This window comes from Kogia breviceps, chromosome 5, assembly GCF_026419965.1.
Source record: "Kogia breviceps isolate mKogBre1 chromosome 5, mKogBre1 haplotype 1, whole genome shotgun sequence".
NCBI classification, from domain to species: Eukaryota; Metazoa; Chordata; class Mammalia; order Artiodactyla; family Physeteridae; genus Kogia; species Kogia breviceps.
Genome location: NC_081314.1, coordinates 78,474,098 through 78,486,659, shown reverse-complemented (window position 1 = coordinate 78,486,659; position 12,562 = coordinate 78,474,098). Strand labels below are relative to the sequence as shown.

At 39.6% G+C, this 12,562-nt stretch overlaps 1 protein-coding gene across 2 annotated transcripts in view; it reads right to left on the bottom strand.

The window, feature by feature from the left end:
• Nucleotides 1-447: 447 nt before the first annotated feature.
• The window catches only part of UBXN7 (UBX domain protein 7), a 61,403-nt gene continuing 49,288 nt past the window's right edge, over nucleotides 448-12,562 (bottom strand). Inside the window, exons 9-11 of one of the 2 annotated variants that reach the window (XM_059065231.2) lie at nucleotides 4,628-5,021; nucleotides 4,423-4,502; nucleotides 448-2,421 (exon numbers count right to left, since the gene is read on the bottom strand). In XM_059065231.2, coding sequence (XP_058921214.1) covers nucleotides 2,260-2,421; nucleotides 4,423-4,502; nucleotides 4,628-5,021 — 636 coding nt within the window. In that variant the 3' untranslated portion in view covers nucleotides 448-2,259. The remainder of the gene's footprint in view (nucleotides 2,422-4,422; nucleotides 4,503-4,627; nucleotides 5,022-12,562) is intronic. The other variant, XM_067034320.1, reaches the window with a different exon arrangement.

The window sequence follows — 12,562 nt, the reverse complement described above, 5'->3', positions numbered from 1 at the left end:
TGTCTCAAGTTCTCTAGATATGTTTTATAAAGAGAAACTAGTAGGTAAAAGAATGAAACAGAATCCTATGGGGAAAATTCTTGACTTCATATTTTTGACAGATTTGGACTTTAGCTGTGACTTTGCCGAGTGGAGACAGGTGCCATGACAACACCAATGCTGAGCATAACCTCAATTTCTTACCCTGTGCCTCCCTGAATTTCTAGATTTCTGACCTTGTCTGCAACCAACAATTTTTTTACCCTCTAACGCACCTTTGTATATAGCTCTTTTCTTCAGATAGCAAGTATATTATCCAATTTCAGAGATACAACTGAGGAATTAACATGAAAACCATGCCTCCTCACTAAATCAGAAGCTGCTAGTTAGCCTCAAGAGCCTATGAAAAAAACACCAAAGTGGTATTACTCAGTCACCAATCTAAAGAGAGAACTTTGACTCAAGGTATAAATGAAATTGTAATTATATAAATATATTTATAAATATTTATACAATTATATACTTATACATAAGCACTTACACAGACTTAGAAAAAAATGTAAGAACATTAATTCAATAGGACTCACTGAATAAACAGAATTTTCCATGATTTCCTTGAGGAGATACATAACTCATTCTTTAGAGAGGGTCCCTCAAAGTCCAACCATTAGAATCTGTATTCTCTAATTGTGTACTAGCAACAACAAACTTTTTTTTTTTAATCCCCTAGTTGCCAAGAGAGTGATCTTAAAGTAGATGGGAACCTAAAGGTCTCTGAGCAATAGCAATTTATGTTCCTCAAGCAGAAGAATCAGTCAATCTAAACCCCAATTGACAAAATATGTTCATTCTGTATTATGGTTTTATAACAAGTTAAAGTTCTGATTTTGCCACCAGAGTTACTACTACCCCTTCAGAGGACTCTAAAGCTCAAAATAAGAATCGAGCATAATGTGAAGCTGACAAGTCAAATCATATTATATAGATTCAAGATGGCCTCTTCTAAATAATACTGAAAAAAACGTTCATCAACTACAATTTGAATGTGGCTTTTGTTGGCAGAAAAAACCCACATCTGAAGATTACTAGTAATCTTCCCCACCTCCCTTACTAAATGTTGTCTTACGAATTGATTTTAAAGGTCTTCCACTTAGAGAGAGGTTTTCAGTTTTGATACCTTTTGCAAGAAACAGCATGAGGAATTAGGCTCATTCAGTCACCAGAGCCTTTTAGAGACTGTTCCAACCAAGGGTAAAATGAATCATTATTTCTAACCAAAGGAACATGGTTAGCAACTCTCAGCTGCATCTCTTCTTTTTCCCCTGGGGCATACATTAAGTATGCCGTAAAGTACATAGGACAATCAATAACCATAGTGGTTACAACTACAAGCCACTGTACTCATGATTACTGAACATCTGCCTTCCTACAGATCACTTGTGGACCCAAACAATGGAAGGGCCAAAGGAACTATTATGCTGTACTGGCAAGAACAGCAAGCACCTTCCTATCCCAGTCACCACAATATGCTCACTAAATGTCCATTCCAGGACTAGCAGGATCAAGATAGTTTATAGAGTAATAAAGAAAGCTGTCTCAGGCTAGGATATTGAAAGCCACCCCATGCTACTCACCCTAGTTTAACATTCTTTCTGTCAATAAAACATATCATGGAAACAGTTCTAGCTGGGAAGATGGGAATCCTTTGAAAAAAATTTTAAATATGATGAGCAATAATTATAAAGGACGCTTTTTCCACGTAAACAAAACCCTGGACACTGTTACACGGTATTTCCTACATGAACAATAAACAAAATGTGTTAGAGAATTTCTTCTCCCTACTAAACATGGGGCTTACAAAAAAAGGAGGCTGTTCTTATTCTGAATCTAGCCATACCTTTACCAAAAGGAGTCTGAGGAGTAACATTATCATTTGATCCCCAAAAAGTGCCGTGTAAGAGACCACTTATTGGAACATACATTTCCTGCTGCCAGTACTAGGAGGTCTTATCCTAACACTTCCATTTTGGTCACCAGATTAGGTAAGAAAGAGAGAAAAGTAGGAAAAAGAAGAAAATGGGAGAAGAGAGAAAAAGAGGGGTGGGCTGGGGTGTGTGAGACTGATTATAGGAGAGAACAAGAAATAAAAGAGAAGGCAGGTGACTTGCTTGCCCAACTTTGGCTCTATGGTCCTATGAGCCAAAATACATACTCAGTGACATGGTATCTCACAGAAAAAGGGAAAAAAAGGGGTAAGCTGAGAGAGGTCAGGCCATGATGTTAATTTCTTTCCTGTACAAAGACAGTCTCTTGAGGACAAAGGCCTGCCTCCTGTAATGTAATATCATAGTCCAGATGAGAGAGTTTCCTTCGAGGGAAGTTGGTGAGAAGTTCAAAACGTTCATTTGGATATCCTTTAGATTGGACATGCTTCACCAAAGCCTATGAAAAATAACAGAAAGACAAAGCTGTTAGATGGAAACAAAAAGAAAGAGCATATTGAAGAATTAAAAATATAATATTCATTTTTAAATCAGATAAAAGTTTAAGTTATTCTTTCAGATAATTGAAGCTTACTCTTATGGAAGGGCCAATATAACCTTTTGGATGGGGAGATACTAAACCTGCACCCAATAATTTAGAGCCATTAAGTGATACTGAAATATACAGGGTTATTACTGTCTCTCCAATAAACAAACCCAATTTCTTCCCTGGTGGTGCAGTGGTTAAGAATCTGCCTGCCGGGCTTCCCTGGTGGCGCAGTGGTTGAGAATCTGCCTGCTAATGCAGGGGACACAGGTTCGAGCCCTGGTCTGGGAAGATCCCACATGCCACGGAGCAACTAGGCCCGTGAGCCACAACTACTGAGCCTGCGCATCTGGAGCCTGTGCTCCGCAACAAGAGAGCCCGTGATAGTGAGAGGCCCACGCACCGCGATGAAGAGTGTCCCCCCGCTTACCACAACTGGAGAAAGCCCTTGCACAGAAACGAAGACCCAACACAGCCAAAAATAAATAAATAAATAAATTTTTAAAAAAAGAATCTGCCTGCCAATGCAGGGGACACGGGTTCGAGCCCTGGTCCAGGAAGATCCCACATGCTGTGGAGCAACTAAACCTGTGCACCACAACTACTGAGCCTGTGCTCTAGAGCCCACGAGCCACAACTACTCAGCCCTCGAGCCACAACTACTCAGCCCTCGTGCCACAACTGAAGTCATGTGCCTAGAGTCTGTGCTCCGCAACAAGAGAATCCACCACAATGAGAAGCCCACACACCACAATGAAAAGTAGCCCCTGCTTGCCACAACTAGAGAAAGCCTGTGCAGCAATGAAGACCCAAAGCAGCCAAAAATAAATAAAAATAAAGTTCCCTTAAAAACAAAAAAACAACTATTGTCTTCATTTTAAAACATTTTATCAGTTTTCCTTCTTTCTATTTATCAGGGAAGATACGTCCTTCATCCTATCTTGTCACCTGTGCACTGAATCCCTTCTTGCCATCTCAGAAACTGTGCCACCACAGAATACCACTCTTTTATGGGTATCTTCAACATTTTCTCTGCAGATACTTCCCATCAGACTTAAACATGCTCAGTCTCTTCTTCGATCATCTTTTTTCCCCTCTGATTACTGCCCACTCCCCACTCTAGCTTCACAATCAACCTTCTCAAAAAAGTGGTCTATACTTGCTCTATTCATTGTCTCATCTCCCATTCCTTTCCAATTACTAGACTAGGGAGACAGTCTGGGTATTAGCACCAGAGGCCAGAGCCTACTTGCATTCAAGTCACAGTCTTCAAGATTCTAATTATTTTTAGCTGCAGCAAATGGCCAGGTATGAACACCTGACCCAAGGAGGATCCATTCATAGGCTAATCTAAGCAAGTCAGACTCATTCTCTTTTCTAGAAGTTGAAAAACACGGAGGGAGGACCCATCAGCTGTGGACTCTGGAGGAAAAGGCCCTCAAAGCACCAGTATGATGGACTATGTACAAGCTGTTTTGCAAACAAAAGCCACCAGAATACAGAGAGAAGAATGGTATGAAGTACAGAATCACATGGGGAAAACCCAACAGGTCCCACAAGAGAAACACACAGGAAAATAGTCTTGGTTCTTAACTACTTTGCAGTTCCAGCTACTAGGAAACCCAGGAGGCCCCTCTACAGTCTTCAAATAACCCCACTCCCCTTTTCCAGGTAATAATTTCAGTTGAGTTTCTATTACATGCAGCTATGGAACAGAAAGGCCTTGACTACAACAGACTATACGAGTTGCCCAAGATAATTTGGGAAGGAAATAAAGCAGTTAGAATTAAGATCCACCACAGTGAAGTTTCCAGTTAGAGGTCAGACCTAACACCTATTTCAAAGAATCATCAAGCTAATTATGCCAATTAGTTTCTCTGCTTCGAGTAAATGCTTCCAATTAGATATACTTACTAGTAGTTTAGCTTGCTCTGGAAGAGTGATTTGTTCCCTTTTTCCATCTGGATATCGCAACATCAGCTGTGCTTTTGGTCCTAAAGGAAGGGTTAAAAAATATATAGATAGATACAGCTGCTTAAGATAGAAGACTAATTTAAACAAATAAATCCCTTCAGTAATATTCAAGTTTTAAGTAAAGGAAATCTAAAATGTAACTCACCATTTACATCAATGCCCTCCACTATTCCATCTGATTTTTCAGGTGACATCTCCAATATTTCTGAATCCATTGCTGGCAATCCTTGGTGGTTTGTGGCTGTTCCAGGCTCAGTTCTGGCAGGGGGCTCAGTCAGTGATCTTCTGTTCTCCTCTTTCCTATGCCCCAAATCTTTGTGGGGAGACTTTCTAGACTTGGCAAGATTCTCTATCTCCTCTTCCTCATCAGAGCCACAAACGGATATGAACTCCTCACTGCCAGAAAAAAGTTCAGATTCAGATTCTTCATCTGAGCGGCTATCTTGTTTTGTCTGTGTGGAGTCAAAATGTGTCTCTTGCAAGGAGGCTCTGATGGCAGCTTCTAGCTGGCTGTCTTCACTTGCATCTATAAGACTCTCCTGCAAGATGCAGTAATAAAACATGGGTAGAAAGAAAAAGAAAACAGTTAAACTAAAAAATAATCAAGTCAAATAGGGCACAAGAAATGTAACAGCTTGCCATTATTATTTTCTGCTGGGTGTATCTCTTCTATTAAATTTTAAGCTATTTGAGGGCAACAACTTTGTCTTACACAGCCAAGTTGGAATGTAATTAAAAAAAAAACAAAAAACTGTCATACCGTCTGGCACAATGATTGCAAGCGCAAGATTTGGTGGGAGGGGGAGGAATCAAGAAAACAATTTATTCCTTGCCCAGAACAAGACATGAATTAAGGTTTCAAATATAAAACCAAAACATCAGTATTTAAAATGACTAAACACAGAGAAAGATGTCTATCTTGCTTACCACTGTATACTTCAACTAGCACTGCTTTGGCGCACAGAAGGATATCAATCAAGCAATAACTCAGTAATGATCATTTTGCAAAAAATCTAACAGTCAGATCTTTAACATTCAAAACAAAACACTGCAAAAAAAATATGAAAAAACAACTATATTTTTCCAAGCTGAATTTCAATGAAGGTTTTCATTGTGATCATGAAAAGCAATTTTCAATAGCTTTTGCCTTGGAAAAGTTCTAATGTCACAGGTTGCACTAAACTTATTGAGTCAAAAATACGAATTGCTTGAATGGAACTTATTTAGATCCTAACTCAAACAAACTATATAAAAAATTTTTTTTATGATAGCCAAAACTGAACACTGGATACCTGATAAATATAAAGGAACTACTGTTAATTTTTTGAGGTTATGTTAACGTACTGTGACTGTTTTTAAAAAATAAAAAGAAACTTTATCTTTTAAAGATACATGCCAAAGTATTAATGAATGAAACAATGAATTCTGAGATTTGCTGCAAAATAATGCACAAAGGATGGGGTATAACTGAAATAAGACTGGCCACATGTTGTTAATTACTGAAATCAGTTAATGGATACACAGAAGCTCAATAAATTCCTTGTACTTAAAAATTTTCCACGATAAAAAGTTTAGGTTGCTAACAAAAAACTAAAGGAGCCTCGATTTGGCTTTCCCTATCTGCCAATCATATAGCAAAAAAACTTTTTTAGAACACTCCCTAACACCACACACAAAAATAAACTCAAAATGGGTTAAAGACCTAAATGTAAGGCCAGACACTATCAAACTCTTAGAGGAAAACATAGGCAGAACACTCTATGACATAAATCACAGCAAGATCCTTTTTGACCCACCTCCTAGAGAAATGGAAATAAAAACAAAAATAAACAAATGGGACCTAATGAAACTTAAAAGCTTTTGCACAGCAAAGGATACCATAAACAAGACCAAAAGACAACCCTCAGAATGGGAGGAAATAGTTGCAAATGAAGCAAGTGACAAAGGATTAATCTCCAAAATTTATAAGCAACTCATGCAGCTCAATGACAAAAAAACAAACAATCCAATCCAAAAATGGGCAGAAGAACTAAATAGACATTTCTCCAAAGAAGATATACAGATTGCCAACAAACACATGAAAGAATGTTCAGCATCATTAATCATTAGAGAAATGCAAATCAAAACTACAATGAGATATCATCTCACATCAGTCAGATTGGCCATCATCAAAAACTCTAGAAACAATAAATGCTGGAGAGGGTGTGGAGAAAAGGGAACCCTCTTGCACTGCTGGTGGGAATGTAAATTGATACAGCCACTATGGAGAACAGTATGGACATTCCTTAAAAAACTACAAATAGAACTACCATACGACCCTGCAATCCCACTACTGGGCATATACCCTGAGAAAACCATAATTCAAAAAGAGTCATGTACCAAAATGTTCATTGCAGCTCTATTTACAATAGCCAGGACATGGAAGCAACCTAAGTGTCCATCAAGAGATGAATGGATAAAGAAGATGTGGCACATATATACAATGGAATATTACTCAGCCATAAAAAGAAATGAAACTGAGTTATTTGTAATGAGGTGGATAGACCTGGAGTCTGTCATACAGAGTGAAGTAAGTCAGAAGGAGAAAAACAAATACCATATGCTAACACATATATATGGAATCTAAGAAAAAAAAATGTCATGAATTGATTAGTGGTAGGACGGGAATAAAACACAGACTTACTAGAGCATGGACTTGAGGATATGGGGAGGGGGAAGGGTAAGCTGTGACGAAGTGAGAGAGTGGCAGGGACATATATACACTATCAAATGTAAATTAGATAGCTAGTGGGAAGCTGCCGCATAGCACAGGGAGATCAGCTTGGTGCTTTGTGACCACCTAGAGGGGTGGGATAGGGAGGGTGGGAGGGAGGGTGATGCAAGAGGAAAGAGATATGGGAACATATGTATATGTATAACTGATTCACTTTGTTGTAAAGGAAAAACTAACACACTATTGTAAAACAGTTATACTCCAATAAAGATGTTAAAAAAAAAATTTTAAAGAAACGTCAGGCTAATTTACCAGCAAAAAAAAAAAAAGCAAGTAGATGTGCCCATGTGACCTGCAATGGCTTAGGTGAACTGTAGGGTTTATAATAATGATATTGCACAATGTGTAGCTTGATTTTTAAACACTGCTGCCATGGTAGACACTGCTGGCTTCCTACCCAACATTCTTTCTCCTCTGAATCCTTACTTACAGAATCCTAATTATGTCTATAAATGAAATATGTCCCACTAAAAAATTCCATTTACCAGTTTCCTTTGCAGCTAAAAAAAATTGTGGAATGGAAGTAAAGCTGCACTACAGAGAAAGTATAGAACTAAATGCCTACATTAGAAAAGAAAGTCTCAAATTAATAACTAAGTTTCCATCTTAAATTAAAAAGTACCCCATGTGAAAAAAATGAAATTAAACCCAAACTAATGCAGAAAGAAAAAGGACAGAAATCAACCAATAACTTAGGAAACAAAAGAAAAATCAATGAAACCAAAAGCTGGGTTTTTAAAAAGTCAATAAACCTGATAAGCCTCTAGTCAGACTGTCAGGGGAAAAAAAGTCAAATTACAAGTTACTGGACTGGAAGAAGGGCCATCCCTACAGATACCACAGTCATTGAAGGAATAATAAATACAATGAACAACTTTACATCTTTGACACTTTAGGTAAATGGACAAATCACTGGAAAGACACAACCTACTAAAGCTCATTAAAGAAGAAATAGATACCCAAATAGTCCTATATCTATCAATGAAATTGAATTTGTAGTTTAAAACTTCCTACAAAGAAAACTCTATGCCCAGGTGGCTTTGCTTGTCATCAATTATTAAGGAAGAAATAATACCAATTCTATACAAACTCTTCCAGAAAACCAGAGGAAGAAATACTTCCTAGTTCATTGTGAGGCCAGCATTAACCTGATACCAAAGCCAGACAAAGATCAAGCTCTTACACGGAAAACAAGGCAAAAAAACCCACAAAAAAACACAACTATAAACCAATAACCCTCATAAAAAGAAATACAAAAATTCTTGACAAAATTTTAGTAAATCAAGCTTAACAATATATAAAAAAGCAATGCATCATAACCAAGTGGGTTTTTAGCCCAGGAATGTAAGGTTGGTTTAACATTAGAAAACCAACTAATAGAATTCACTAAAAAAGAAAACCATATTATCATTTCAATAGATACAAAAAATCACATGACAAAAACCTCTCATAAAACCTCAGCAAATCAGGACCAAAAGGAAACTTCCTCAATCTGATAAAGTATATATGTAAGAAACATATAGCTAACATCAAACTTATTGGTCAAATACTGAATAATTTCACCCCAACACCAGAAACAAGTTAAGGATGTCTAATCTCACTACTTCTATTTAACTTTGTACTGGAAAGAAAAAGATAAAGAAATAAAAGGAATAGAGATTGTAAAGGAAGAAGTACATTAGTCTTTATTTGCTGACAACATGACCATCTATATAGAAAATTCTAAGAAACTTACAAAAAAGTTACTAGACCTAATAAGTGAGTGTAGCAAGGCTGCAGGCTACAAGGTCAATATACAAAAGGTACAAAACATTGCTGAGGGTTTCCCTGGTGGCGCAGCAGTTGAGAGTCCGCCTGCCGATGCAGGGGACACGGGTTCGTGCCCCAGTCCGGGAAGATCCCACGTGCCGCGAAGCGGCTGGGCCCGTGACCCATGGCCGTTGAGCCTGCGCGTCTGGAGCCTGTGCTCCGCAACGGGAGAGGCCACAGCAGTGAGAGGCCCGCCTACCGCCAAAAAAAAAACAAACAAAAAAAACATTGCTGAGAGAAATTCAAAGCTTAAATAAATGGAGAGATATATGCCATGTCCATGGATATGAAGACTCAATGCTGTTAAGATGTCGATTCTCTCCAAAATGATCCATAGAGCTAATGTAATTCCAATCAAAGTCCCAGCAGCTTTCCTTGTAGAAAGTGACAAGCTGATTGTAAAACTTATACTGAAATGCAAAGGACCTGAAATAGCCAAAACAACTATAAAGAAGAACAAAGTTGAAGGGCTTACACCAGGCAATTTCAAGACTTATTACAAAGCTATAGTAATCATTAAGACAGTAAAATAATGATATAAAGGTAGACAAATCAATCCCTGGAAAGAATAGATGCCATAAACCCACACATACATGATCAGTTTCTGACAAAGGTACAAAGGCAATTCAATGGGAAAAGGATAATCTTTTCAACAAATGGTGCTGGGACAAGCATACAGGCATAGGCAAACAAAACAAAAAACAAACAAAAAACCCCAACTCAACCCCACCCTAATACAATACACAAAAATTAATTCAAAGTGGAGCACTGACTGAAGAGCTAAAACTAAAAAATACGGGATAAAATCTTGGGTTAGGTTAAGATTTCTCAAGTAAGACACAAAAAGCACAAAGTATAAAAGAAAGTTGAGAGTAGAGGCAAGAATTCTTGCCTCCCAAAAGGCAAGAAACTTCCCCTCGTACCTGGGTAGGGCAAAAGAAAAAAGAAAAAACAGAGACAAAAGAATAGGAACAGGACCTGCACCTCTGGGAGGGAGCTGTGAAGGAGGAAAGGTTTCCACACACTAGGAAGCCCCTTCATGGGTGGAGATTGAGGGTGGCGGAAGGGGGAAGCTTCGGAGCCACAGAGGAGAGCACAGCAACAGGGGTGCAGAGGGAAAAGAGGAGAGATTCCCGCACAGAGGATCGGTGCCAGTCAGCACTCACCAGCCTGAGAGGCTTGGCTGCTCACCCACCGGGGTGGGAGGACGCTGGGAGCTGAGACTCTGGCTTCGGTCGGATCCCAGGGAAAGGACTGGGGTTGGCTGAGTAAACACAGCCTGAAGGGGGCTAGTGTGCCACGGCCAGCCAGGAGGGAGTCCGGGAAAAGGTCTGGAACTGCAGAACAGGCAAGAGACTTTTTCTTGCCTCTGTTTCCTGGTGCACAAGGAGAGGGGACTAAGAGTGCTGCTTAAAGGAGCTCCAGAGACGGGCGTGAGCCACGGCTATCAGCGCAGACCCCAGAGATGGGTATGAGATGCTAAGGCTGCTGCTGTAGCCATCAAGAAGCCTGTGTGCAGGCACAGGTCACTATCCACACCTCCCCTCCTGGGAGGCCGTGCAGCCTGCCACTGCCAGGGTCCCGTGATCCAGGGACAACTTCCCTGGGAGAATGCATGGTGCGCCTCAGGCTGGTGCAATGTTATGCTGGCCTCTGCTGCCGCAGGCTTGCTCCACACTCCATACCCCTCCCTCCTCCCAGTGTGAGTGAGCCAGAGCCCCCGAATCAGCTGCTCCTTTAACCCCGTCCTGTCTGAGCAAAGAACAGACGCCCTCAGGTGACCTACACACAGACGTGGGGCCAAATCCAAAGCTGAATCCCGGGAGCTGTGCAAACAAAGAAGAGAAAGGGAAATCCCTCCCAGCAGCCCCAGGAGCAGCGGATTAAATCTCCACAGTCAACGTGATGTACCTTGCATCTCTGGAATACCTGAATAGACAATAAATCATCCCAAATTGAGGAGGTGGACTTTGGGGGCAACGATATACATATACTTTACCCCTTTTTCTCTTTCTGTATGTATGTGCATGCTTCTGTGTCTGGTTTTGTCTGTATAGTTTTGCTTTTACCACTTGTCCAAGGGTTCTGTCTGTCTGGGGTTTTTTTGTTTTTTGTTTTTTTTAGTATGGTTTTCAGTGCTTGTTATCATTAGTGGATTTGTTTTTTGGTTTGGTTGTTCTTTCTTTTTTTAATTACTTAAAAAATTTTAAATAATTTTTTGTTTTTAATTTTAATAACTTTTAAATTTAATTTAATTTTATCCCTCCCTCCCTTCCTTTTTCTTCTTCCCCCCTCCCTTTCTTTTATTCTGAGCCATGTGGATGACAGGCTTTTGGTGCTCCAGCCAGGCGTCAGGGCTGTGCCACTGAGGTAGGAGAGCCAAATTCAGGACATTGGTCCACCAGAGACCTCCCAGCCCCACGTAATACCAAATGGCAAAAATCTCCCAGAGATCTCCATCTCAACACCAACACCCAGCTCCACTCAACGACCATCAAGCTACAGTGCTGGAAACCCTATGCCAAACAACTAGCAAGACAGGAACACAACCCCACCCATTAGCAGAGAGGCTGCCTAAAATCATAATAAGGTCACAGACACCCCAAAACACACCAGTAGACGTGGACCTGCCCAACAGAAAGACAAGATCCAGCCTCATCCACCAGAATACAGGCACTAGTCCCCTCCACCAGGAAGGCTACATAACCCACTGAACCAACCTTAGCCACTGGGGGCAGACACCAAAAACAACGGAAACTACGAACCTGCAGCCTGAGAAAAGGAGACCCCAAACACAGTAAGTTAAGCAAAATGAGAAGAAAAAGAAACACACAGCAGATGAAGGAGCAAGGTAAAAACCCACCAGACCTAACAAATGAAGAGGAAATAGGCAGTCTACCTGAAAAAGAATTCAGAATAATGATAGTAAAGATGATCCAAAATCTTGGAAATAGAATAGAGAAAATGCAAGAAACATTTAACAAGGACCTAGAAGAACTAAAGAGCAAACAAACAGTGATGAACAACACAATAAATGAAATTAAAAATTCTCTAGAAGGGATCAATAGCAGAATAACTGAGGCAAAAGAATGGAGAAGTGACCTGGAAGATAAAACAGTGGAAATAACTACTGCAGAGCAGAATAAAGAAAAAAGAATGAAAAGAACTGAGGACAGTCTCAGAGACCTCTGGGACAACATTAAATGCACCAACATTCGAATTATAGGGATCCTAGAAGAAGAGAAAAAGAAAGGGAATGAGAAAATATTAGAAGAGATTATAGGTGAAAACTTCCCTAATATGGGTAAGGAAATAGTTAATCAAGTCCAGGAAGTACAAAGAGTCCCATACAGGAGAAATCCAAGGAGAAACACGCCAAGACACATATTAATCAAACTATCAAAAATTAAATACAAAGAAAAAATATTAAAAGCAGCAAGGGAAAAACAACAAATAAGATACAAGGGAATCCCCATAAGGTTACAGCTGATCTTTCAC